This window comes from Dipodomys ordii, unplaced genomic scaffold, assembly GCF_000151885.1.
Source record: "Dipodomys ordii isolate 6190 unplaced genomic scaffold, Dord_2.0 Scaffold124, whole genome shotgun sequence".
Lineage (NCBI taxonomy): Eukaryota > Metazoa > Chordata > Mammalia > Rodentia > Heteromyidae > Dipodomys > Dipodomys ordii.
The window spans coordinates 375801-402171 of NW_012267340.1; the positions used below are offsets into that span (position 1 = coordinate 375801).

The 26371-nt window shown below is 55.1% G+C and overlaps 2 protein-coding genes across 2 annotated transcripts in view; one reads left to right on the plus strand and one right to left on the minus strand.

Moving 5' to 3' along the window:
* Positions 1-4133: 4133 nt before the first annotated feature.
* Erich6 (glutamate-rich 6) lies at positions 4134-16231 on the plus strand. The gene is made up of 14 exons (XM_013029867.1): positions 4134-4142; positions 4399-4517; positions 5433-5634; positions 6156-6228; positions 6472-6527; positions 6612-6728; positions 8081-8182; positions 9023-9180; positions 10417-10487; positions 11291-11433; positions 12689-12774; positions 13402-13557; positions 14806-15034; positions 15968-16231. The coding sequence occupies exons 1-14, from the start codon at positions 4134-4136 to the stop codon at positions 16229-16231; spliced, it is 1785 nt and encodes a 594-aa protein (XP_012885321.1).
* A 5285-nt stretch (positions 16232-21516) lies between these two features.
* The window catches only part of LOC105995991 (selenoprotein T), an 8173-nt gene continuing 3318 nt past the window's right edge, over positions 21517-26371 (minus strand). The window contains exons 3-5 of the mRNA XM_013029917.1: positions 25685-25772; positions 23180-23333; positions 21517-22363 (exon numbers count right to left, since the gene is read on the minus strand). Coding sequence (XP_012885371.1) covers positions 23209-23333; positions 25685-25772 — 213 coding nt within the window. The 3' untranslated portion in view covers positions 21517-22363; positions 23180-23208. The remainder of the gene's footprint in view (positions 22364-23179; positions 23334-25684; positions 25773-26371) is intronic.

Below are 26371 nucleotides of genomic sequence, written 5' to 3' on the forward strand. Positions count from 1 at the left end.
CAGCGGCGACGAGGACGACGACTGGACGCGGCCGCGCCTGGTCAGCGTGGTCAGCCCGAGCGTCAGCTCCGCGCCGTCCAGCCCGGCCTGGAGCTCCACGCCCAGCGGCTCGGCCAGCCCCAGCCTGGCCTCCTCGGGCTCGAGTACGGGGGTGCGGGGGGCGCCCCAGCCTGGCCTCCTCGGGCTCGAGTACGGGGGTGCGGGGGGAGCCCCAGCCTGGCGTCCTGGGGGGGGCGAAGGGAGGGGGGCAGGGAAGGGCTGGGGGACTTGGGGGCCAGGGCTGGGGCCTGGGGCAGCCCGAGACCTGGGTGGGGGCGGGGCCCTGTGCCCCCAGCCGGGTCTGGGAGCCTGTCCACCGCCTGTCCACCCCGAGTCCATCTCGCGGTTCCATCTGGGCCTGTAATAAGCAGCACGGCCCGGGGCCCAGGCCCGTCACCCCAGCTCCTCTGGAGACCGAGCCCTGAAGCTGCTGCGATCGCAGAGCTGCTGGCCTGGCCCATGTGTAGCGTGTGGACGCTGCCTGGACGTGGTCCTCCACGAACCGGGGTTACAGGCACAGCCAGGCCGGTCCTTAGAGACAGGCGCAGCAGACGGTCAGGGAGGGAGCCGAAGAGGTACTTGGGCCTCGTTCAGTCCTTGCTGCTGTCCTGTGATTAGCACAACTCTGCTTCCTACCCCAGCACGTGCACACACGCATTCTCTCTCTCTCTCACACACACACTCAGGCAAAACCGCCTTCAGATCCTGCCCCACAGATCCTAGACAGCGAGGCTTCTTGAAAGTTGCTGGGTTAGGAGGAATGTCTAAACTCTGAAATGCTTCACTCAACAGGTTTCCCTAAGATATTTCAAAGATTTAGGAAAGACATGTCCGAAGTAGGTTTAGACAGGTAAGAAAACATTTCCAACTTTCATGTTAGTTTCTAGAAGCTGAGAATGGTATCTCTTAATCGTATTATGAAATACACGAAAAGAATCCAGGCATTTACAGCTTACACACACACACACAATTTTGGTTTGGTTTGTTTTGCCAGTCCTGGGGCTTGAACTCAGGACCTGGGCGCTGTCCCTGAGCTTCTTTTTGTCTAGGCTAGCATTCTACCACTTGAGCCACAGGGCCACTTTTGGCTTTCTCTGTGTATGTGGTGCTGAGGAATTGAACCCAGGGCCTCATGCACGTGAGGCAAGCACTCTACCACGGAGCCACCTTCCCATCCTCAAGTTTTTTGTTTTTTTTTGGGGGGGGGTCCGATCGTGGGGCCTGAACTCTGGGCCTGGGTGTTGTCCCTCAGCTCTTCAGCTCAAGGCTAGCGCTCTACCACTTGAGCCACAGCGCCACTTCTGGCTTTTTTTCTTTTTGCTTATGTGGTGCTGAGGAATCGAATCCAGGGCTTCATGTATGCAAGGCAAGCGCTCTACCACTGAGCCACCTTCCCAGCCCCCCTCAAATATTTTTTAACCCGCACCGCAGCTGGTGAGGCAGAAGGCACGGCGAAGCACGGTTTTAGGCTAGCTCAGGCATGAGAACAAGACCCATTTCAGCAACTAAGGCTGGCGCAGCAGCACTGTTCTGTAATCCTGGCTAAGCAAGAGGCATGCACAGGAGTGGGGTCTGAGGCCTGCTGGATAAAACAAGATGCAGTCTGACAAACAGCTAACACCAAGGAGCCAGGGTCCCGAGGCCGTGAGTTCAAACCCCAGTCCTGTCAAAAAACAAAAGAAGTTGTACCCTGGTGGACACGTTGAAGCAGCGAAGGCAGAGTTCTGACCCGACTTCATCCTTCACCGGGCCGTGAGGATGACACATGCCCTGCCCTGAGCGCGTGGACAGCAGCACCTGCCCGAGCTTGGAACACGGGATCCACTGACCCGACTGCGTGGACAGCAGCACCTGCCCGAGCTCGGAACACGAGATCTGCTGACCCCTGAGCACTGTAGACAGCAGCACCTGCCCGAGCTCGGAACACGGGATCCACTGACCCCTGACCGCGGGGACAGCTCGGAACACGGGATCCGCTGACCCCCGAGTGCATGGACAGCAGCACCCGCCGGAGCTCGGAACACGGGATCCACTGACCCCTGACCGTGTGGACAGCTCGGAACATGGGATCCGCTGAGCACTGTAGACAGCAGCACCTGCCTGAGCTCAGAACACGGGATCCACTGACCCCTGAGCACTGTAGACAGCAGCACCTGCCTGAGCTCGGAACACGGGATCTGCTGACCCCTGACCGCATGGACAGCTCGGAACACGGATCTGCTGACCCCTGACCGCGTGGACAGCAGCACCTGCCCGAGCTCGGAACACGAGATCTGCTGACCCCTGAGCACTGTAGACAGCAGCACCTGCCCGAGCTCGGAACATGGGATCCGCTGACCCCTGAGCGTGTGGACAGCTTGGAACACGGGATCCACTGACCCCCAAGTGCGTGGACAGCTGCACCCGCCCGAGTTCGGAACACGGGATCTGCTCCTGAGCACTGTAGACAGCAGCACCTGCCCGAGCTCAGAACACGGGATCCGCTGCCCCTGAGCGTGTGGACAGCAGCACCTGCCCGAGCTCGGAACATGGGATCCTCTGTGTGGACAGCAGCACCAGCCCGAGCTCAGAACACGGGATCCGCTGACCCCCGAGCACTGTGGACAACAGCACCTGCCTGAGCTCGGAACCCGGGATCCACTGTGTGGACAGCAGCACCAGCCCGAGCTCGGAACACGGGATCCGCTGACTCCTGAGCACTGTGGACGGCAGCACCCGCCCGAGCTCGGAACACGGCTCTGCTGGCCAAAGGCACCGTGGAGAGAGAGAGAGGAAGCGGCAGGTCGGAGGTGGCCTGTGATTAGCCTGGAAGTACTTTGAGCACAAACGTCTTTGGAGGTCTCCAACCTTCCTGGGAATGTGCACGCCGCTCCCACAGACTGCCTTCTGGCTGTTTCTTGGCTTTTTTTTTCTTTTGCCCCCACCTCCCCGCCTGGGCTGGCCTCAAATTCATCACCTACCCCAAAATGGCTTCAAACTGGCAGTCCATCCCTGGCCTCCCAGCTGCCCATGTGCTGGGATTACAGGCGGGAACGGCCACCCTCAACTTTGCTTTATGAGCAATGTTTAAATTCTTAAGCTTACACAGAGTGATTTTATCTCACACATTTTCATTTGTCCCTGTCATCCGAGATGCTCAGGAGGCTGAGTCTGAGGGTCACAGTTCAAGCCAGCCGGGACACGAAAACCCATAGACTTACCAACAAATGAACCACAAAAATCTAGAAGGGGGGCTTCAGCACAAAAGCTCGGGGACAGCGCCCAGGCCCTGATTACAAGCCCCAGCACGCATGCACGCACACACGCACGCACCAACAATATAACCAGGCCCATGGACCAGAAAGTCACGGCCATAAAACTTGTCTCTGTTTTGTTTTCACTTTTTCCGGGGTGAGCCCAGCAACACATCTTCCTAGCCCACCCTGCGGGTTCTTTCTCTTACATCTTTCATTTTGCTGGAGAAATTCTTCAGGTGACTTTGTTGTTGTTGGTTGTGGGGCCTGAACTCTGGGCCTGGGCGCTGTCCCTCAGCTCTTCAGCTCAAGGCCAGTGCTCTACCACTTGAGCCACAGCGCCACTTCTGGCTTTTTCTGCTTATGTGGTGCTGAGGAATCGAACCCAGGGCCTCAGGCATGCAAGGCAAGTGCTCTACCACTGAGCCACCTTCCCAGCCCTCTTCAGGTGATTTCTTCATGACTTTCTCCCAGAGTCAGATGTCTACATTCTTGCCTTCACGTAGCCTTCAACCTTCGTTCTTGATGTAACCTGCGTGAAAGGCCGCACTCAGGACAACTTCCATTAGCGCCCTGGAGCTCTCCGGGGGCCCAGGGCGTGACTGCCGGATCAGGGTGTGAATTCGGGCACCATCGGCACTTTCCTGCCAAACCACACCTCCAGCCCTTTTTGGCCCTTTTGGAGGCTGGTCTTCCTGGTGGCTGTGCGGGACTGCGGTCCTCCGTTTTCACACTAGGAGTGGAGATGTGGCCCCCACACCTAGCCCCCTCCACTCGGGGGAGTCACTAGGGATGAGAGCCTCACGGAGTTTCCTGGCTTTGAACCGCGATCCTCAGATCTCGGCCTCCTGTGTGGCCAGGATGACAGGCGTGAGCCGCCCGCGCCCGGCACCAGCGGCTGTCTTGACTTAGCGCTCCTTCTGTTAGAGCCCAAGTCCACGGAGCCTCTCTTTCTTGGATCTGATTTTTAACGTCTCATAAATCTCACTAAAAATTGCTGTTAAAAATAGATCCACGGGAAGGCGCTCTTTGATGAATTTGGTGAACGTGTGTTTTTTGAAGAAACGCTCTCAGTGCAACCCGGGCTGGCTCGGCTCCCATTTTTCACTGCCTTCTGACGGCTCAGGTTGAGACAGGGCTGACTTCAGAGGTGGGGGAAGCAGCTTGGAGGCTCTGGCGTCTCCGTGGTCCCGGGCTCCTCGCTCCCCGGAACGGTGCGGTGCTGCTGGCCTCCGCCAAGGTTCTGTGAGCGGTCCCCACTAGGAATTAAGTTCTCAGAAGTGTGAGTGTTGTAACCATCCTCCATCTTCACATGGAATCCCAGAAACCACCTCGAGTGTGAGTTGAGGCAGAGGCGTGAGTAAAGGCGCCCTCCATGCTGTTGACCCTTTCACTGGGGCGGCCGGGGACCACACACAGCGCTGCTTAGGGACTTTTCTAGAACACCTTGGCACTCAGCCCTGGTTCTCCCGAGGCCGGGTACACAGGACCCGCTCAGGTCTCCGCAGCACAGTCCCTCACCTACTACGGTCATTTCAGAACTGAAAAACAGCACCTGGCCCATGCAATGCACCAAGCACCAAGCACCAAGGCGGTCTGGACCGGAGTCAGGCAAAGATGGGCCCACTCTGAACGTGAGCCCCTTATATCCCTGAAAAAACGGCAGTGCAGAGACCAGACCACTTAGAAAGCAGTAAAACCACCATGAATGATGAGTGTTAACTTAAGCTCAAGTGTTTGCCCCACGGCCACCAACAGCCTCCTATGAGCCAGCAGGTCCTCGAGGGAAACACACAGCGTTGTTTATAAAAGAAAAAACCCAGAATGTCAGGCCTGTGGGCACAGCTCAAGAACCTGCCCGATGCGTGCGAGACACTGACTTAAATCCCAGCACCCCACGCCCCACGTGTGCGAGACACTGACTTAAATCCCAGCGCCCCACGCCCCACGTGTGCGAGACACTGACTTAAATCCCAGCGCCCCACGCCCACACACGTGCACAGAGCTCGCACACTGCACTCCACCCAACAGACGTGGAAGAGAACATTTCACAGAAAGCAGCACCAGGGCCTTGTAGGTGCGCTTGCTATGGAGTCTCTCCCCGTCGGCCTCTGCTGCCGAGGGCGCATGCCTCACGCTCACCTTGAGTCTGCATTCCAGGAACGTCTACCGGCGTGTGTGTCCCGGCATTTCCATGTCCACACAGACGGAAGAGAGCTGGCTGCGGGAGCTTTATGGGAAGCTGTTTGCGAGTAAGCGGCTGCGCTCTGGGGTCTTGCTGGGGGAGGCCTGGGCCTGCTCGGGCTGGAAGAAGGGAGCTGGCCTTGCGTTCCTGCCGGAGGCCAGACGGCCACCGTGCTGGGTGAGGAGCGCACTGCACCAGGGCGTGTGTGTGCACAAGCTCGCTGAATTGTGTGTGTACGTGTGCATCATGACCTCATGAGCCCTGTGTGTGCGCACACTGTGTGTGTGTGTGTGTGCCGCCCAGCTTCGGCTCCGGCAGGCGAGTGTGGTGCGGGCTGTGGCGGCTGGCTTTCCGGCGGGCGGGCGGGCGGGCGGTGGGATTCTCCCGAGGCGCCTGCACTGCAGCAGTCAGGCCGCCCGCGTTGGGTTGTGAGCACACACAGCGCCCGGGGGCCGGGAGGCCCAGGTGCCGCCCAGAGCCCCGCACAGCAGGGAAAGACCTGCCCTTGTCGCAGATACTGTGTGAGAAAGTGTGGAAATGGCAAAACTGAAAGAAAACGAGCACAAGGGCTCTTCCTGCTCCCGGAGACTCGTCGTGGGGCACAGTTAACTCATTTGCACATCGTCAAGACTGGTGATACACACACGTGCTTATTTTTTGAAGGAGCGGTAGAGGAAGAAGAAGAGGAAGAGGAAGAGGAGGAGGAAGAAAAAGAAGAGCGCGAAGACGTCACTTCCAGGGAGACAGAGACGCTCATCTCTAGAACGTTCGGTGAGCCGCACGTGCAGAGATGCCTGGCGCGGGCCCCGCTTTCCCAGGAAAGGTGCTGGAAGGGCCCTGGGGCTGACATCGTGCGTGTGCGCGCACGTGCGTGTGCGCGCACGTGCGTGTGTGTGGTTCTGAGCACGTGCGCGCGGACAAGCACGATGGGGTGGGGAGGGAAGGGTCTACAGGTTGGACACCAGGTGCCAGGTGCCATGTTTTCAGCCTCCCTTCAAACCCTCCTTGCCTCAGGAAAATGGGTCATCAACCCAGAGGAGCTGAAGCTGAGCATCCTGTGCGAGCTGGAGGTAGGTGTGCCGCAGAGGCCACACCCACGGAGGCCCCGGACGGCCGTCCAGCCCGACACTGCCCCCTCTCTTTCTGAAATCCAGTTTCAGGAAGACTTCATAACACTGTTCGACTCCCCGCTGAGGACGCTGCCCAGCATCGGGCTGCCGCCCATCCTGGCCTACAAATGCGAGAAAGCCACGCCGGACATTAACTTGCAGGTAATTTTTTAAATCGCTTTTTCCGGGATCTTTCCTTTTGGGGGCTGGGGATCGAGCCCAGGATGTGCCACCAAGCCGCACCCCAGCCTTTCAGTTACTGCTGTGAAAACGACGTCGAAGAGCCGGGCACCGGCGGCTCAGGAGGCCGAGAGCTGAGGATTGCGGTTCAAAGCCAGCCAGGGCAGGAAAGTCTATGAGACTCTGATCTCCAATGAACCACCAGAAAACCAGAAGTGGCGCTGTGGCTCAAGTGGTAGAGCACTCGCCTTGAGCTGAGGGACAGCGCCCAGGCCCAGAGTTCAAGCCCCACCACTGACAAAATCCCCGACAAACCCGACATGGTATCAGAGGCAGAGTGAACAGGATACAGGCGCAGTTCGTACCGGGCACTGCCCGCGGCGACGGCCCCTGCGGGAATTCCAGGTTGTGGAGGTGAAGGGCCGGGTCTGCACTGGGCCGCGGCAGGCACCACCCCAACCCTGGGCCTGGCGTCCGCTGCCCACACGCTTCTGCTTGCTTCTCCCAGTGGAGGGGCTCGGGCCCGGCCAGGCCCCGGAGGTCAGCCAGCGCCCACTGCGGCCTACGCAGCAAAGCAAGGTCTTTTCTTCCCATTACTTTTCTTTCTTTTTGCCAGTCCTGGGGCTTGAACTCAGGGCCTGGGGGCTCTCTGTCCCTAAGCTGCTTTTGCTCAAGGCTACCACGGGAGCCACAGCATCACTTCCAGCTTTTTTGTAATAACTTATGGAGATGAGTCTCACAGGGCTGGCTTTGAACCGTGATCCTCAGGTCTCAGCCTCGTGAGTAGCCACCGGCGCCGGCTTTTCCTAACTAGCAGTTACCACGTCAGCGTCGGATTCCCTCCCTCTTCCTTCCTCTTTTCCCTTCCTCTTCCTCTCCTCTCTCACACAACTGGGATTAGAGCCAGGTCCGCTTTGCAGGCGCTACACCCCTGGGCCCCTGCACCCTTTCCGTGTTGTTTCTCAGATGGGGTCCGGGTCTTTGCCAGGCCAGCCCAGACCGTGACCTTCTGACCCCCCCACCCCAGGCCTGTGTCTGTTACTCACAGACTCAGTTACTCACCGCAGACCCTGCCCCCAGGACCCCCTCCACCACGGCCACGCTTCCTTCTTACCCCACAGCCTGGGAGGGACTCTGTTCTGCAGACTGCACCAGACCCAGGTGAGGTGCTCAAAACACCACCTTGGGCCGGAGACCTTCCTGGCCCAGCTGGCTAAGGTCTGACAGGCCAGCGCCGCTGGAGGGTTTCGGGCCCGCCTCCTCCCGGCCCAGGGCCCCCGCCGGCCGGCCTGACCCTCCCGGGCCCCGCCAGTTCACCTCCACTGCCCTCCCAGCAGGAAGAAGAGGAGGAGCAGTTGCTCCGCTGCGAATTCTGTGGTGCTGACCTTCAGGCATTTTTTTCCTACACGGATTTCGGCTCCAAACCCAAAGAACATGTGAGTGCTACAAGCAGGCAAGCAACCTCTGAACACGCAGTATTCTCTCCTGCCCCTTTCCGCCCCTTACAAAGAAACTATACCTGGGAAGCGCAAGTCACAGCTAGGAAGGAAAACCATGCCGCAGCGCCGGGCACCAGCGCTTGGGAAGCTGAGGTCTGAGGACCGAGGGGGTTCAAGGGTGGCGCAGGCAGAGACCTGAGAGAATCTCAATAGCCAGCAAAAGCTGGACATGGAGGTGTCCTCAAGGGGTAGAGCACCAGACTTGAGCAGAAAAAGCCAAGTGCTAGGTCCTGAGTTCAAGCCCTGGTACAGTCCCTAGACAAACAGAGACAACAGCGAGTGTGGGGCCCGTCAGCCCGAGCGTGGTGGGCCCTGGGGTGTAAACCGGAGGGTCCAAGTTCACGCGGGCCCAGGGGGGAATGGGAGACCTTATTTGAAAATCAACAAAAGCAAGGGGGGCTGGCGGCGGGGGTCCTGATAGAGCCTGCCCGGACGTTCACGCACAAGGCCCCACGCTCAAACCCCAGAATCGAGGAGGTGGCAGCAGCCTGGGAGTGTGGCTCACCTCGCACACGCCGCCCTGGGCTCGATTCCTCGGTATCGCCTACACAGGAAACGCCGGAAGTGGCGCTGTGGCTCAAGAGTTAGAGCGCTCGCCTTGAGCAGAAGCAGCTCAGGCCCTGAGTTCAAGCCTCAGGACTGGCAAAAAGTAATACATGGGGAAAAGTGAGAGGGACCACAGGCAGGATCTGGAGGGCCAAGGTAGACAGGCGACCTCCATCGTGAGCCCCGCGGGCGCCCCGGCCGCACAGGTGAGGCAGCCTCTCTGCCTTTCAGGGGTACTGCTGCCTCCACTTCCAGAACCTGGTCAACTACATCCACGAGGAGAGCCAAACGGTAAAAATCCCTTCGGTGGAGTTGATCAGCATCAAGCCTCACGCAGCACACGGCAGCGAGATGGAGAGGATGAAGGCCAGGGAGAAGGCCATGTGGAGGTGAGCCGCCCAGCAGGTCCCGACAGGGAGGAGGCCGTGAGGAGGTGAGCCGCCCGGCCGGCCGGGGAGGAGGCTGTGAGGAGGTGAGCCGCCCGGCCGGCCGGGGAGGAGGCCGTGAGGAGGTGAGCCGCCCGGCCGGCCGGGGAGGAGGCCGAGTGGAGGTGAGCCGCCCGGCCGACTGGGGAGGAGGCCAAGTGGAGGTGAGCCGCCCGGCTGGCCGGGGAGGAGGCCGGGTGGAGGTGAGCCGCCCGGCCAGCCGGGGAGGAGGCTAAGTGGAGGTGAGCCGCCCGGCCGACCGGGGAGGAGGCCAAGCGGAGGTGAGCCGCCCAGCCGGCCGGGGAGGAGGCCTGGTGGAGGTGAGCCGCCCGGCCGGCCGGGGAGGAGGCCAAGCGGAGGTGAGCCGCCCGGCCAGTCCTAACAGGCCCACTTCCCTGGAGGGTTTTCCAAACACGCAATTATGGGGCTGGGAAGGTGGCTCAGTGGTAGAGCGCTTGCCTTGCATGCCTGAGGCCCTGGGTTCGATTCCTCAGCACCACATAAGAAAAAAGAAGCCGGAAGTGGTGCTGTGGCTCAAGTGGTAGAGCGCTAGCCTTGAGCTGAAGAGCTGAGGGACAGCACCCAGGCCCAGAGTTCAGGCCCACGACTGGACCCCCCCCCAAAAAAAAAACCCAAATACGCAATTATGACCATGTGTTCTCTGTAAACAAACAGACCCACTGGGTAGAGATACGGAATTTCTGGAGGAAGTCAAGATTCCAGGGCTCCCGGGGGCGGAGGGGCAGACACAGCTCGGGACAGAGGGACAATCCCAGAATCGTACCAATGATCAATTGTCAAGGCGATTCACAGTTCCTATGTGGAGGAGGTGTGCCCAGTGAGCTGGGTGGAGACCCATTAAATAAACCAGCTAAAAACAGCAATGGAGCCGGGCACCAGAGGCTCACACCTGTCACCCCAGCTACTCGGGAGGCTGAGATCTGAGGATCGCGGTTCAAAGCCAGCCTGGGCAGGAAAGTCCATGAGCCTTATCTCCAATGAACCACCAGGAAACCGGAAGTGGCGCTGTGGCTCAAAGTTGTAGAGCGCTTGCCGTGAGCTGAAAAGCCTGAGTTCAAGCCCCATGACTGACCAAAAAAAGAACAAAGCAATGGATAGCCACTGAGCAGGAACCTACAGTATGCTGCTTGAGAGCTCAGCCTCCCTTCAGACTTGCACATACCCTCTCTGGCTTTACAGGAAACAGGAGCGCCAGCTGGCCAGGCATTTTGCAATCATCACCAGTGAGCCCAGCAACTTCTCAGAAGAAGGTGAGTGGCTGCACCGCAGGGCTCAGCCGTCTGAGAGTCGCAGACACGGCTGTCAGAGGGTCCCGGAGGTTCTCAGCTCACTGTTCACGGACACGTGTGCACGCGCCCAGCCTCCCGCACAGGCCCAGCCCCAGGGAGCTGAGCCTGACTCCCGGCCCTGGGTGGCACGCTCCATCTCGTTTCCCAGCCGGGGTGTGGGGGTCTACGTGTACCCCCTGGGCTTGAGGGCCCCCGCCGGGCTGCCTTTCCATCCCAAGCCCCGTGTGTGCTGCTCTCCCCGGAGCTAGCAAAGATGCTAGAGAATATGCGCTCTGGCCAACCTGATGGTCTAAAACGTTTCTTGGCAGTCAGTTGTTTCTTACAGGAACTACAGCCCAGAAAATCCCACTTAATAAAAATGGTTTTTCTTTTTTTGGACTTTTTTTCTTTTTAAACCAAAAGAACGTTTTTAACAGAAGAACCGCTCACTAATTTGATGAAGGGCTTGTCATCCCAGCTCAGGAGGCTGAGATCTGAGGATCGTGGTTCTAAGCCAGCCCCGGCAGGAAAGTCCATGGGACTCTTATCTCTAATTAACTGAAAAAAAGCCAGAAGTGGAGCCGTGGCTCAAGTGGTAGAGCACTAGCCTTGAGTGAAAAAGTTCAGGGACAACACCCAGGCCCTGAGTTCTAGCCCTGGACCCGGCACAAATTGAACGCAAGTTGTCTGACAAATCAATGCATTTATAATGGGTTTGAGAGTTAATTTAAAAAGGTCTCAGAAAACTTAAAACATTCACACGCACGCGATTCTTTTCCCACTAGAGGCAAAGCACATAAAGACAATTTCTTACCAACTTTCCATGGACGTGCCAGAAAAAAAGCCAATGGAAGACTTGTATGATTTTTATGTAAGAAACTGCAAGATGTCTGTCATTTGTTGTGACTCCAAGAAAGCATGTGGAAAGGTAATTAACTTGGATTTTTTTTTTCTTTTTGCCATTAAAAAACACCCAGCTTGTTCAGGTGACACGTGTTTGTCAGAAGAATAGTTGCAGGGTTGGGTGGGCCGGGGGCCGGGCAGGCCTGTACCCCAGCAGTCTGGACAGGGGCGTGAGCGGGGGGCCCTGCGCTCTTCAAGGCCAGCCTGGGCTACAGTCATTCCCTATTTGAGAAAAGCGCCAGGCAGCGAGGCTCAGGTCTACAGTCCCAGCTACTCAGGAGGCTGAGATCGGAGCGTACAACAGTGGAGGTGTGGCTCAGGCGGTAGAACGCCAGCATTGAGTGGAAAAAAGCTAGGCAAGAGGGCAAGACCTTGGTGTGCGCACACGCATGTGCACACACACACACACAGACTCGGTCTTTCTACTTCCTCCCTTTCTTGGTTCAGCCTCCTGAGTGGCTAGGATTGCAGGCGTGAGCTGCCGGTGCCCGGCCGCCTTCTAACTGTTCTGCATTTTTTTGTCTTACCTATGTTCTGGTTCAAGTATTTCACTTTAGTATCAGTGCACACTAAAGAGCACGTGAACGTCTCAGAAAATGAAGGAGAGGAAAATCACCACAAGTCTGCACCCGCCTTCCCTCTCCCAAGACATTGCTAGTACCCCAGCATTCTCTAGACACACCCGGAACACGAAGTACCCGAAATTAAACGCAGCCGGGAACGTCAGTGCTCACGCATAGCTCCCGTCTGTTAGTACATCGCGCCACGCTGTACACGTCCCCTCTGCCGAGCTTCCCCGTTCAGTCAGGTTACTGAAGTCAGGTTTGCGTGTGGTAACATCCACCCTTTACAGTGTCTGGTTCTCTGGTTCGGGATGTAGAATGCCACCGTGGGGCCGAGACTGGTCTGCATCGCCTTTGGTTTTGTGTATGAAGTGGAAGCCTCAGATACCCAAGGGCAGGTTTCCATCCTCCAAGTGTGAGCAGGTTGCCCTGCAGGGATTCGGGTTGCCGTGGACCGTCCTCTGCCGAAGGTATCAATGATGATACCTTCTTGGGCGGGGGTGGTGATACACACCTGTAATCTCAGCTCTCTGAAGATGGTGAATGGAGACCAGCCTAGGCTATGTAGCAAAGCCAGTGTTTCAAATAGGTAGATGATGGTTAGGGAGGTAGGTGACAGATATAGGTAAATGACAGACAGACAGAAGCACTGTGCAGAGGCCAGCCCGTGCGCGATGCCGGCCGTGGCTGAGTGCTCCGTTCTTTCCCGGGACGCAGGTGGTGAAGAATGAGTTCCTGGAAAAATATTACAAGCAGGGAAACAAGTTCCTGACCTCGTTTCCAGACGGAACCACACAGATATTGTATCCTTTCCTCCCCCAAAGAGAAACGAGGGCAGGAATCACCCCACTGCCCGACAGAGGCGGGCAGCATCTAATACCTGCTGGAAGTTTAGCGAGTCTGTCACCGGTGTCTGTGTCTGCAGAGCGGGTTGGTTTTCATTTCTCGCCGTTCTGCTCATAGGTAAATTTTGAGAGGTTAAATCCACCGAGTGGCACCCGTCTGCCACGAGGTCCCCTCTCCTGGCACGGGCACTTTGAGGCACCCCAGGCCTCAAAGACACATTTGGGTTCACGTCTGAAGAATAAAACCCATTTCCCGAAGGTGATGTCAGTGAGCTCTCATACATGGAACTCGCTCCTCAAGATCACCAAAGCCACTCCCTGAGCTGCGCCGGCGGCTCACGCCGGTCATCCCAGCCACTCAGGAGGCTGAGGATTGCGGTTCAAAGACAGCCCGGGCAGGAAAGTCCGTGAGACTCTTATCTCCAATAAACCACCAGAAAACCGGAAGTGGTGCTGTGGCTCACATGGTAGAGCGCTCGCCTTGAGCTGAAGAGCTGAGGGACAGCGCCCAGGCCCTGAGTTCAAGGCCCATGACCACTACCACCACCAACAACAAACGGCTCCCTGGCCCTTATCTGACCTCAGCTACCCGTCGGGGAACCTGGCCATCCTCCGGCTACCCAGCAGGACCAGCGGCTTCACCTGCATCGTCCAGGCAGACGCAGCCGTGGCCCCCGCCATCCTGGCTGTGCTCGACTCCTCGGGCAGAGGCTCCTGCATCCACCCCAACGGCAATGTCTGGTAGGTTCCGTCCCTCACCCTCGCGGCCACCTCCGTACGTTTCTTGTCCTGCTTAGCTTTTCCTTCTTAAAGAGTGAGGAGCCGGTGTGGCTCACGCCTGTCATCTTAGCCTCTCAGGAGGCTGAGATCTGAGGATCGCGGTTCAAAGCCAGCCCGGGCAGGAAACTCTCTGAGACGCTTATCTCCAATAAACCACTAGAAAACTGGAACTGGTGCTGTGGCTCAAGCAGTAGAGCACTCACCTTGAGCTGAAGAGCTGAGGGGCAGCATCCAGGACCAGAGTTCAAGACCCACGACCGACCAAACAAACAAAAAAAAAAGAAAGAAATTTCCTTCCTTCCTTCCTATCTCATCTTGCGAAACTCTCCATCATTGGCGAAGTTTAGACACTGATGAAAGTTTGGATACAGTGAGCTGTTTGAGTCTTTAGTCCCAAGCAGCGGTCACCATTACCACTATGTAGAGTGGAAATGTCAGTGATCTCTCAGGGTTCAGTAGTAACTCTGTGGTACATAAAGGGGGGCTGGGACAGTTCCTACCCTGGTGTCAGGGTACAAACAATCGGATTCACAGAGCCCCATCCCACAGCCCAGGCTCAGACCCACAGCCCCAGCTCAGACCCACAGCCTCAGACCCAGAGCCCCAGCTCAGGGCCACAGCCCCGGCTCAGACCCACACCCTCGGCTCAGACCCACACCCTCGGCTCAGACCCACACCCTCGGCTCAGAGCCCCAGCCCCGGCTCAGAGCCACAGCCCTAACTCAGAGCCTCCGTCCCACAGCCGAGCTTGGCATTGGACAGGTCGCTGGTCCCCGCGGCCTTGCCGGCCATCCCATTGGGAAGTCCAGCTCCCCGCGGGCCCGCAGCTCCCTGAGGTGCTCCTGGAGCACAGTGTCTGTACGAGACCCCGGCGGGGAGGTGGGGACACCCGTCCACCACACCGTGGTGGCCAGGGCTCTGCACCTGCACTCACGAAGCTGCAACTCCCTCCCAGACCCAGGGCAGTGCTGCGCTTTCGGGTACATTCCTGCAGCTCTTACGCCCCGCCGACCTGGATGGCCCCCCGAAACGCACCCACCCACCGGGCTGCACTGCAGCCTCCCCTCTGCCAGGTCCCCTTCCAGACGCCCGCCCCACCCAAGGTCTGTCCATCCACTCTTGGATCCTGGGAACTAGACTCTGCCCGCCTGTCCTGCAATTCACGGTCCGCGTCTGAGCTTGTCACGGGGGTTTTCCGTCTCCTTCCAGGGTTTACATCAACCTCTTGGGAGGCCAGTGCTCAGACCCCGCAGGAAACCGAGTCAGAGCCTGGAACTGGTCCAGGACCAGGGCGGCCTCCTCCTTCGTCACATTCAAGCCCGTCTTCCTGGCTCTGAACCATCACGTCGGAATCCGCATCTTAGGACAAGACAAGATTTCCATCACGTTCCTAGCCATGGGCCAGCAAGCCAGCATCAGTGTTGGAACCAAAGTGAAGGTACATTAAAATGAAAAAAGGGTAGTTTAAAGAGCTCCCAGCAGTAAGAGGTGAGAGGCTGGGCGTGGAGCGAGGAAGCAGGCGGGCCAGGGGGTCAGGGGTCAGGGGTCCTGGTCCTCACCAGGCTGGGAAAAGCCCTGGGCAGGCGTGGCTGGAGGCACAGGGGCACAGACCCCGGCAGAGCTCGGCCAGCAGGCTGGGGCGGGGTCCTGCTGGAGAGGCCATTTCTGCTGGCTCTGTTCCCCACAGGGCAGATGTTAACGATTTTTTTCATGTCCGTATTTTAAACCACATTGCAAATCCATTGCATGTTCAAGTTTCTATGTAATATCTCACCCACGCTGTTTTATTTGTGCTACAGCAGACCAGCACTGACCCGCGTTCCCCGGGGGGCCCCCTCCCCCCTCCCCCCTCCTTTGAGAGTTCCCTGCACCTCTCAGGGCCTCGTCCTCACCTCCCTTCCCGCTCCTGAGTACCCAGGACTGGGCTCAACAAGCCTCGGTCCTTCTAGAAGCACGACTGGCTCAGGAGCTCCAGGCTCTATCCGGGGCATCTCCAAACCTTGGTTTGGATGTCTAAAGAGATGTCCTGGAGAACATAACGGAGCAGAAGCAGACTTCCCAGCCCCCCTCCTCCACTCTCCTTTCCTATTTTAACCATAAAACAGTGGTTAATATGACCACCGCATTCTCAGCGCCCTTGGTGCTTACGCAGCGGGTGGGCCACTGTTTGACAGGGGGACGGATGGACGGGGGAGCCACACGGACCGCCCCTCCCCCCCCCAGGTGGCTGGAAAGGCAGAGCTCACCGGGCAGGACCTGGGTCAGGGGGACTGAGGCGGAGGGGAGCCGGGCCCAGGGCCCGCAGGGGAGGGCTGGGGCGCGGGTGTTGGTGGGCCCGGCCCCCGCCCCACTCCTCCCCCTCCGATGGCAGATGCTCTGGCCCCGGGACATCCCCTCTCAGCTGCACCTGAGCGAGGGCGACCTGCTGCTGCTGGCCAGCCTGATCAAGATCCGCCGCCTGCTCCACCGGCTGCAGACCTTCGCCAGCTTCCCCTCCAGCTGCGTGCAGGAGAAGGTGACCCAGCCCTCCTACCTCTCCTCACTGTGCCTCAAACTGACGGCCCTGTGCCGCTCCGCCGGCTTGCAGGAGGACAGCCTGACCACCATTGCAGACATAATAAACGAAAAGCTGTGAACAGGCGCCAGGGTCGCTGTGGTCACACTGGGGCGGGAGGGGGGGGGGTCACGCCAGTCACCCTGGCCACTCAGCAGGCTGAGGGTCAGGTGCAAAGCCAGCCCACTCCATGGCCACTCAGCAGGCTCTCTGAGGGTCAGGTGCAAAGCCAGCCCACTCCATGGCCACTCAGCAGGCTCTCTGAGGGTCAGGTGCAAAGCCAGCCCAGTCCATGGCCACTCAGCAGGCTCTCTGAGGGTCAGGTGCAAAGCCAGCCAGTCCATGGCCACTCAGCAGGCTCTCTGAGGGTCAGGTGCAAAGCCAGCCCACTCCATGGCCACTCAGCAGGCTCTCTGAGGGTCAGGTGCAAAGCCAGCCCACTCCATGGCCACTCAGCAGGCTCTCTGAGGGTCAGGTGCAAAGCCAGCCCAGTCCATGGCCACTCAGCAGGCTCTCTGAGGGTCAGGTGCAAAGCCAGCCCAGTCCATGGCCACTCAGCAGGCTCTCTGAGGGTCAGGTGCAAAGCCAGCCCAGTCCATGAGACTCTCATATCTCCAATGAAACACCAGAAAGCGGAGCAGTGGCTCAAGTGGTGGAGCGTCCACCTTGAGTGAAAAGCTCAGGGACAGCGCCAGGCCCTGAGCTCAGCCCCAGGACAGGCACATGCGTGCGCGCACACACACACGCACACACACACACGCACGCTCACACACGCACACGTACGCGCGCGCACACATATACACACGCACGTGCGCACACACACACACGCGCGTGCGCATGCACCAAATGACCAGGAAAACCAAGAAATGTGCTACTTTACACTTTAAAAACACATTTTGTACATTTAAAATGAACTCAAGAGGGAACCAGAAAGAATAAATTTGATCAAAGTAACCATGTGCATGGATTGCCAGGCTTTCAATGGATATATTTAATAAAATTGGTAAGATCTGGAATACCAGCTACATATTTGAGAACAATGTTATACTTTTATTATAATACCTTTTTTTTTGTCGGTCGTGGGGCCTGAACTCTGGGCCTGGGCGCTGTTGCTCAGCTCTTCAGCTCAAGGCAAGCACTCTACCACTTGAACCACAGCGCCACTCCCGGTTTTCTAGTGGTTTATTGGAGATAAGAGTCTCACAGTCTCTCCTGTCTGGGCTGGCTTTGAACCATGATCCTCAGATCTCAGCCTCCTGAGTAGCTAGGATGACAGGCCTGAGCCACCAGTCTCCAGCTATAATACTTTTTCAAAACACAGAAGTGTACTGTATTAGGAAGTATATTAGAGTATCTGAAAAGTATGTTTCACGTCAACTAATTTTATTCTGTCACTATTTTATTTCTCTCCAAGACAGTCCTGTATCCAGAAATGAAATAAGGAACATTTCAACACATATAAAAAGAGTTTTAAAGCAGGTGATAAAGAAGAAAATAAAACAGGGTGTGGAGTAAGATAATTTTCAAAATGCATTTCCCGAGGGCTAATGTAATTGCTGATTTTGGGGTGAGATAACCTCTAATGAAAGATGCCCAAGGGGCTGGGAAGGTGGCTCAGGGGTAGAGCGCTCGCCTTGCATGCCTGAGGCCCTGAGTTCAATTCCTCAGCACCACATAAGCAAAAAGAAAAAAACTGGAAGTGGTACTGTGGCTCAAGTGGTAGAGCGCTAGCCTTGAGCTGAAGAGCTGAGGGACAGCGCCCAGGCCCAGAGTTCAGGCCCCATGACCGGACCCAAGAAAAAAAAAAAGATGCCCAAGTTACACACATTCATAGAGCAAATGTCACTCATTTCTCACAGGAATCTGAAATACCCTGCTTTAGCCTGCTGACAAGAGAAATCCAGAAAGCAATCCTATTCACCATAGCCTCAAAAACCAAACACGACACCAAACAAAACAAAAGCCACCAAGGTGTTCAAACTCCTCTGTTACAACTATTGAAACTGCAGAAGACGGAAAGACATTGCACATCTATGCACCGGCAGACTCGGTACTGTGAAAATGGCGAACTACCAAACACAATCCGTCAGAATTCCAGCAACGCTCTCAGACACGGAAAAGGCAGTGTTGATGGACTCAGGTGATCCGACTGACGACACAAGCACAAGGCCTAGGCTGTGACCCAACAAACGCAGGCTCAGGCCTAGCCTCGCCCAAGCCCTCGGGCCAGCAGGGAGCCCTCCCTGGCCGGGCTGTGAGGGGGCCGTGGCCAGCAGGGACCCTGACCGGGCTCCGAGGGGGACTGTGGTGTCCTGGAGGAGTGACACACTGCTCCCGGGCATCATGCATCCATCACGAATGTAGAGCAGGACAGGCAGGCACAGACCCTCGGGAGTGAGGGGACAGCAGAGCCACGTCCAACCGTGACAAACGCAAGGGGAAAACCAAAGGGAGCGGCAGTTGTCATCACACATTTTAGTGTTTGACAAGTTCTCACCCCAAGATTTCATGGCAGTTAAAAGATGAAACTCAAGGCCAGGAATGCTGGCCACGCAGGAGTCAGAGGAGGGGTCACCGAGGGCAGCGCCAAAGCAGGTTTGAAGACCAGACGGACGTGCGAAGGGCCGAGTCTGTCTCCAGAGGCCGAGTGCTTGCCTGGCTAACCAAGCAGAAGGCCAAGGTTCCAGCCCCAATTACCACAAACAAAGCCGGGCCATTGTTGGCTCTTACCTGTAATCCTCGGTACTCGGAGGCTGAGCTCCAGCCGGGGCAAACAACTCCTCAGACTACTACCAATACACCAGCAAGACGCCAGGGGAGGGGCGTCAGCCATGAGCAACAGCTGAGCATAGCCCTCAGGCCCGAGTTCAAGCCCAGTGCCATCACCACCAGCCAATCAGTGAGCGCGCTGCACGCTTCCCCTCCGTTGGTTCGCTTTCAAAGCTCGGGGGCGGGATAACCAGCGCAATTTCCTGCCCAACAACTTGCAGCTGGTCAACCAAGGCCCAGTGCTGACCTTACAGTGGGAGCCGCGGCAGAGCCCACGGCGCTCCCTCCGTGCCCGCTGGCCAGGCGCCCGCCCGCGCGGAGAGCAGGGCCGTGCCCACAAGCCCTCTCTCCTCCCCGTCAGGCAGGGCTCTGAGTGCTACCCCCACCCCAGCGGGGCCAAGATACCCGAGATGACTGACAGAATCAGGTACTGGCCGACTTTCCATCTGTGTGTGAATTTTTAAAGTGCGGATGGCGTGAGCGCCAGTGATAAATGCGCCTGTTAAAATTTGCACAATGCCAGACTGTTTTTTAATAAGCCAATTTTTTTTTTTGGGTCAGGTCGTGGGGCCTGAACTCTGGGCCTGGGCGCTGTCCCTCAGCTCTTCAGCTCAAGGCGAGCGCTCTACCACTTGAGCCACAGCGCCACTTCCGGTTTTACTAGTGGTTTATTGGAGATAAGAGTCTCACGGACTTTCCTGCTAGGGTTGGCTTTGAACCGTGATCCTCAGATCTCAGCCTCCTGAGTAGCTACGATTACAGGCATGAGCCACCGGCGCCCAGCCAATTCCTCATGTTTTACTGGAGACATTTAAAAAAGCTTTAGAATATCAAACCATGTGGAGAAATTCTACTAACTATTCAAAACTGTGACTTCTGGCAATGGGAGGATGTGAACCACTCAAGGCCCGAAACCATAAATACTCAGAGGAAGAAAGAACACTCACTAGGCCCGTTATATATACATTTTTTGCTAGTCCCGGGGCTCAAACTCTGGGCCTGGGCGCTGTCCCTGAGCTCCTTTTTGCTCAAGGCGAGCGCTCTATCACTTGGGCCACAGCATCACTTTCTGGTTTGTTTCTGTCATTCACTGGAGAAAAGTCTCATGGACTTTCCTGCCCAGGCTGGTTTGGACCATGATCCTCAGATGTCAGCCTCCTGAATAGGTAGGATGACAGGCATCCAGCTTAGTTGTTTTTGTTTTTTGTTTAGGTGGGAGAGCAGGACTTGAACTTGGTACCTGACACTCTGGCCCACTAGCTAGTCTCTACCAATGGAGCCATGCCTCCAACCCCTATATTTTCACAGTAAAACATCACTGGACTACAACTATATTTTAATAGCCATGGACTGATGAGCTAGCTGCTACCTTAAAAATGAGTGCCATTCATCACAGAAAGCAGTATTATCTGCCCACAGTCCTACACTGAGGTATAAACTGTTTCACCAACGTTGCTTTTTATTGTTTTAACAACTTTGTCTACAAAAATAACCGGCAAATTCCAGTAGCTGGCCAACCTGCCTGCTCTAATAGTGCACACAGTCACAGAACCCACAGCCACACCAGCTTATAAGCAACTCATAAATTTGGGTATGGGCCAGGTGCCAGAGGCTCACACCTGTCATCCCAGCTACTCATGAGGCTGAGAGCTGAGGATCGCGGTTCAAAGCCAGCCCAGGCAGGAAAGTCTGTGAGACTCATCTCCAATAAACCAGCAGAAAATGGGAGGTGGCTCTGTGGCCCAAGTGGTAGAGCGCTTACCTGGAGCTGAAGAGCTGAGGCACACAGGCCCAGAGGTCAAGACCAACAAATTATAGATTTAAATATGGCTAAGCATCACACAAAACAGAGAGGGGTGACAGGAAAGAGGCTGAGTGTTAGCAGTGTGTAAACCACCAGAGCTACTCTCTGAAGCACAAGAGACCTGACCTAAGAGGGAGGCCACTCCTCAGGTTTCAATCCTGGGTTTCGCAGATTTTGAACTGTCAAGTTCTAGCCAACACACAAGGCCCACGCATGGAGCAGCCCGTGAGGGCTGTACGTGGGGAGCAACTGTACCACAGAGGCAGCAGTGCCCTCGTTAACCAGAATGTCCAACTGCGGAGGGTGCGGAGTTTGGAGTGAGAAACACAGCAACCTGGGAGATGCCATCTGCAGGGACTTCAGATTAAACAGCACTGTGTGAAACACTTACCATCCTGGGGAACGTTCTGCATGTACTTGACGGGTCACTGCCTGCCTGCGGGCTGCCCGCAGGGCCTGGCAGGCTCAGGCGGAGGCGCCAGGTCCTGGGCTGCGTTGCCACAGGGTTTCAGAGCACTGGACACCCAGGCCCCCCCCCCCCCGCTCACCCGGCTGGCTTTCCTCTGGCTCCCCGCACCGGCGCCATTGCTGCTGCCGACCGGGGACCTCACAGGGGGTGCCCAGCTCTGTCCATCATCCCTAAGGTCGATCAACTTCAAGGTCTTTCATTCAAGTTCCTTAAGAGAGCCTTTAGAAGTCTGGAGTAGCACAAAGTATTAAATCTTTCCGACGTCACTTTTCAATACAGTGAAACTCTGGTAAAGGGTGTGGGTTACTAGACAGATCAATGCTGTAAAGAGATTCAACTGAACTTTATTTAATGAGGTGAGTCTCAGCAATCCTAACGCTGTTAAGTTAACCTGCTCCGTGTGACTCTCAAGCGTCCCTATGAGATTACGTCTAAGTCAAAAACAGGCATTTTAAGTACAGAGCAATAAAATGTAACCTTTTCACTTCACCGACATCTACTTAGTTTTTTATTCAGTTAAATATAAAGGCCCAGTTAGTCAATTTATTAGTCAAGGCAAGACACGTGAACTACACAACAGGGTTTAAAAAGCAGTTTGTCTCGTAGTTCTTTGATAATCACACCCTCCCCCTCTCTCTCTCACACACACACACAAAAGCACACACGCATGCACACACACACACAAACTGGTAGAGCATTCTGGATACTGAATTCCCCCCCATAATCTTGTAAATGCATGTTCACAATCTGGAGTATTTTGAAAACCATAAATTGGACATGACCAAATAATTAAGACATATCTGATGAACTCTTACAACGATTGACTTTAAACTATAAAAAATGAAAATCATATAAAAGTACAACAAATTTAACACATCTTGAAGAAAATCAAATTGTAACTCAATTTCCTGCCTTTTCAAATATGACTAAGAAAAAAATTACAGTAGTAATGACCACACGCAAAAGAGATTATTAGCTGGGTGAACTTGGGAGGAGGCTATGCAGTATTATTGCACTCTACGAATGCGCACAGACCCGAGAAGCCCTCCTGCAGTGAGGTTTCCCAGGAGGTCCAGCGAGGCCGCAGGCGTCTGGTCTGCACCAACAGCGTGTGTCTTCGGTGCAGACCTTCATGGTGCCAGCCACGCTGCTCTGGCAAATCCCTTCATGTCTGAAAGACACACGGAAAAGAAGGATGGTTCGTTTCAACCGCACTCGCATAAGTAACCCTACAAAGTCAACTCACCCATCAGAAAAGAACTGAGAACAATCTGCCAACCTCTAACCAACCCTCAGTCTTAACCTGTCATCCTAGCTGCTCAGGAGGCTGAGATCTGAGGATCGTGCTTTGAAGCCAGCCTAGGCAGGAGAAAGCCCATGAGAATCCTATCTCCAATGAACCACCAGAAAACCAGAAGTGGAACTGTGACTCAAAGTGGTAGAGTGCTGGCCTTGAGCTGAAGAGCTCAAAGACAGAGCCCAGGCCATGTGTTCAAGCCCTATGACCATTAAAAAAAAAAGTAATAGTCAAATTATTAAACCCTCAAGACAAAAAAATAACTTTTTTTGGTCTGTTGTGGGGCTTGAACTCAGGGCCTGGGTGCTGTCCCTCAGCTCTTCAGCTCAAGGCTAGCGCTCTACCATTTGAGTCACAGTGCCACTTCTGGTTTTCTGTGGTTCACTGGAGATAAAGAGTGGTCACAGACTTTCCTGCTGGACTGGATTTGAACTGTGATTCTCAGATCTCGGCTTCCTGAGTGGCTGGGATGACAGGCCTCAGTCAGCCACCGGCGCCTGGCCCCTCAAGACTAACTTAATACACCCTTTATTTGGCAGGTCCAGGCAATCTTGATAAAACTTGTAACTGTGAGTGAAGGGTACATCTATCCCTGTAACAGAAAGCTGGAAACTGGAGGGCAGACGCACTGTCTACTAACACTTGGAGAGGAAGTTAAACAGCTGGTGTCTTCACCATCAAGTCACTCACAAGAGAGCTTCTGGGGCTGCTCGGCGGGGCTACGATCGGTGATGTGGAATTGAGTCCATATGCACGTTGAGCTTCATTTCATTATCAAGAATCTGAACAAGTTGCTGCATGGAGGGCAGGTGACCAGACTCCAGTTTAGACCACACAGGTACGTCTATAAACACAAAAGGCACCCCACCCACATCTTACAAGCGGCTCTAGAACCGACGTGCCACAGCAGTCACTGAAGGGCCCTGGCCACCTTCACTGCCGTCTGGCATTTACCTTTAAAACCATCACAAGTCACGACATGAATCTGAGACTCTGAAGTGGAAAGATGAAATCTGCACTTAAAATAAAATCTAACTGGCCAGGGCAGTGTACTCGGCAGTCCCAGAACACAGGGCACTGGGGCAGCAAGTCCCAGTGAGGTAGCAGCCTGTCTTCACACAAGACCTTGCTCCAAAACAGAACCACAACACAAACTATCATTCTCTTTGGAGCAGGCCAATTTTTCTGTAAGAAGCCAGACGTCAGATATTTTAGGCCCTATGGAGCAAGAGACAAAAATCAGGAATATTACTTATATAATATAATGAGAGGTAACAAATTCCGTGGATTTTCTCACTGATGTAACGTAAGATGGCTGGTCACCCGTGGCTCATGCCTACAATCTACCTCCTCAGGAGGCTCAGGTCTGAGATCAGGTTCAAAGCCAGCCAGGGCAGGCAAACCTGGAGCACGCTTAGCTCCAGTTAAGCCAGGCGTGGAGCGCCAGCCTTGAGTGAAGCAGCTCAGGGATAGTGCACAGGGTCCCAGTGTAAGCCCCAGCACTAGCACAAACACGAAAACAGAAGCAAACTCGAATCAAAAACTTAAGTGTGAATTCTATGTAATGGCACACATGCCACAAAATACTCCTTTGAAGTCACGAGAGAGTGGCTTACTCCTGTAATCCTAGCTACTCAGGAGGCTAGTAGCAGGAAAAGTCACTTAATCACAGAAAAAGCCAGAAGTTGTGCTTTGGCTCAAGTGGTAGAGCACTAGCCTTGAGCAAAAGGAGCTCAAGGACAGAGTCCAAAAATCACACGGAGAATGAGCTGGGAAGGCAGCTCAGTGGTAGAGTGCTTGCCTCGCATGCATGAGGCCCTGGGTTCGATTCCTCAGCACCACATAAGCAGAAAAAGCTGGAAGTGGCACTGTGGCTCAAGTGGTAGAGCACTAGCCTTGAGCTGAAGAGCTGAGGGACAGCGCCCAGGCCCAGATCAGGCTGAACAACTGGCAACAAACAAACAAACAAAATATATTTTCATGACATACACTTCTTCAGCCAAAGCACTACTTCTGGCTTTTTCTTTTTTTGTCGGTTGTGGGGCTTGAACTCTGGGCCTGGGCACTGTCCCTCAGCTCTTCAGCTCAAGGTGAGCGCTCTACCACTTGAGCTACAGTGCCACTTCCGGTTTTCTGGTGGTTTATTGGAGATAGGTGTCTCACCTTCTCTCCTGCCCAGGCTGGCTTTGAATCGCGACCCTCAGATCTCAGCCTCCTGAGTAGCTAGGATTACAGGCGTGAGCCACCAGCGCCCGGCTACTTCTGGCTTTTTCTGTGGTTAACTGGAGATAGGAATCTCATGGACTTCCCTGCCTGGACTGGCTTTGAACCCTGATCCTCAGAGATTACAGATGTGAGCCACCAGTGCCCAGCTTTGATTTTGTCCATTCAAACGTGTACAAGAACACTGTTAGCTCAGGGCTCTAGTTTAGAGAATGAATGAGGAGGCAGGAGGGGCATGGAGAAGGTGAAGAGGAGCAGGCGTGGGCTTCTGAGCAAGGGAAGAGAAAGAATCCAATATGGAGAGTGGGGAAAAGATGGTGTGTGTGGTTTGGGGGCAACTGGATATACAGAGGATGGTAGGAAGAGAGGAGCAAGCGGGGCGCATGGGAGTTGTGGACACGGAGACGGTGACGCGCCTGTGCTGGCGCGGCTGTTCCCTGAGCGCAGGAAGAGCGCCCAGCATCTCTTCAGGAGACCTCACGCAGGCTACTCTGGTCATGTGAGTAGAACTGGTAAACGAGGCCGGGGAGAGCAACTCTTTAAGGAAGTCTGAAAGCCAGGAGTGGTGGTCAACAGAGTGACTTAAATCTTCTACGTTCCTTTGTCTTGTGAATTTTTAATGTCCATCAAAATAACACATGAACTTTAAGAATATTTCTCCTTTGAAAAACAGAAAAGCCTGACAGTTTTTGTTTTTTAAGTATATATATTTTTTGGGGGGTCTGGTCATGGGGCCTGAACTCTGGGCCTGGGCGCTGTCCCTCAGCTCTTCAGCTCAAGGCTAGCGCTCTACCACTTGAGCCACAGCACCACTTCCGGCTTTTTTCTTTTTGCTTATGTGGTGCTGAGGAATCGAACCCAGGGCCTCAGGCATGCAAGGCAAGCGCTCTACCACTGAGCCAACTTCTTAGCCCATGCCTGACAGTTTTTATAAACCATTTGAGTGAGTGTTATCACAAAGTCAGAACCTACCATTCAAAGTGATCTCAAATGCCCCTGTTGACATACACTGGTTCTCAATCATGTTGCTCAAGAAGAAAACCATCATGCACGCATAGACCTTCAAGAAAACGTAACAGCACAACGGAGTCATTTTGAAGTGTCACTACATAAACGTCTAAGATACGTCCATCACGTTAATATTCATTCATTATTCACTCTCATTTTTCCCCCAACTGAGACAGGGACTTGAACTCATTCATTGCAGGTGCCTTACCACCTGAGCCACATCCTAACCTTTCTCATTCTTTTTTTTTTTTGTCAGTTGTGGGGCTTGAACTTGGGTCCTGGGCGCTGTCCTTGAGCCTCTTTGTGCTCAAGGCTAGTACTCTACAACTTTGAGCCAATCTTGAGTGGTTTATTGGAGATAAGAGTCTCATTCATGGGACTTTTCTACCTAAGCTGGCTTTGAATCTCAACCCTCAGATTTCAGCCTCCTGTGTAACTAGGATAGCAGGCGTGGGCCACCAGTGTCTGGCTCTCATTGTGTGTGTGCCTGTTTTAGGGGCTTGAACTCAGGGCCTTGGCCACTGTCCCCAAGCTTTTTTTTTTTTAATTGTAAAGATACTATACAGAGGGTTACAGTTACCTGAGTGAGGTAATGAGTACACTTCCTCTTGAACATTGTTACCCCCTCCATTGTTTTCCCCCTACCATCCC

Coding starts and splice junctions, on each gene's coding strand:
- Erich6 (XM_013029867.1), top strand. Junction 4,518..5,432: donor CTGGCCTCCGCCAAGGTTCT/GTGAGCGGTCCC, acceptor TCTGCATTCCAG/GAACGTCTACCGGCGTGTGT. Junction 8,183..9,022: donor GCTCCAAACCCAAAGAACAT/GTGAGTGCTACA, acceptor TCTGCCTTTCAG/GGGTACTGCTGCCTCCACTT.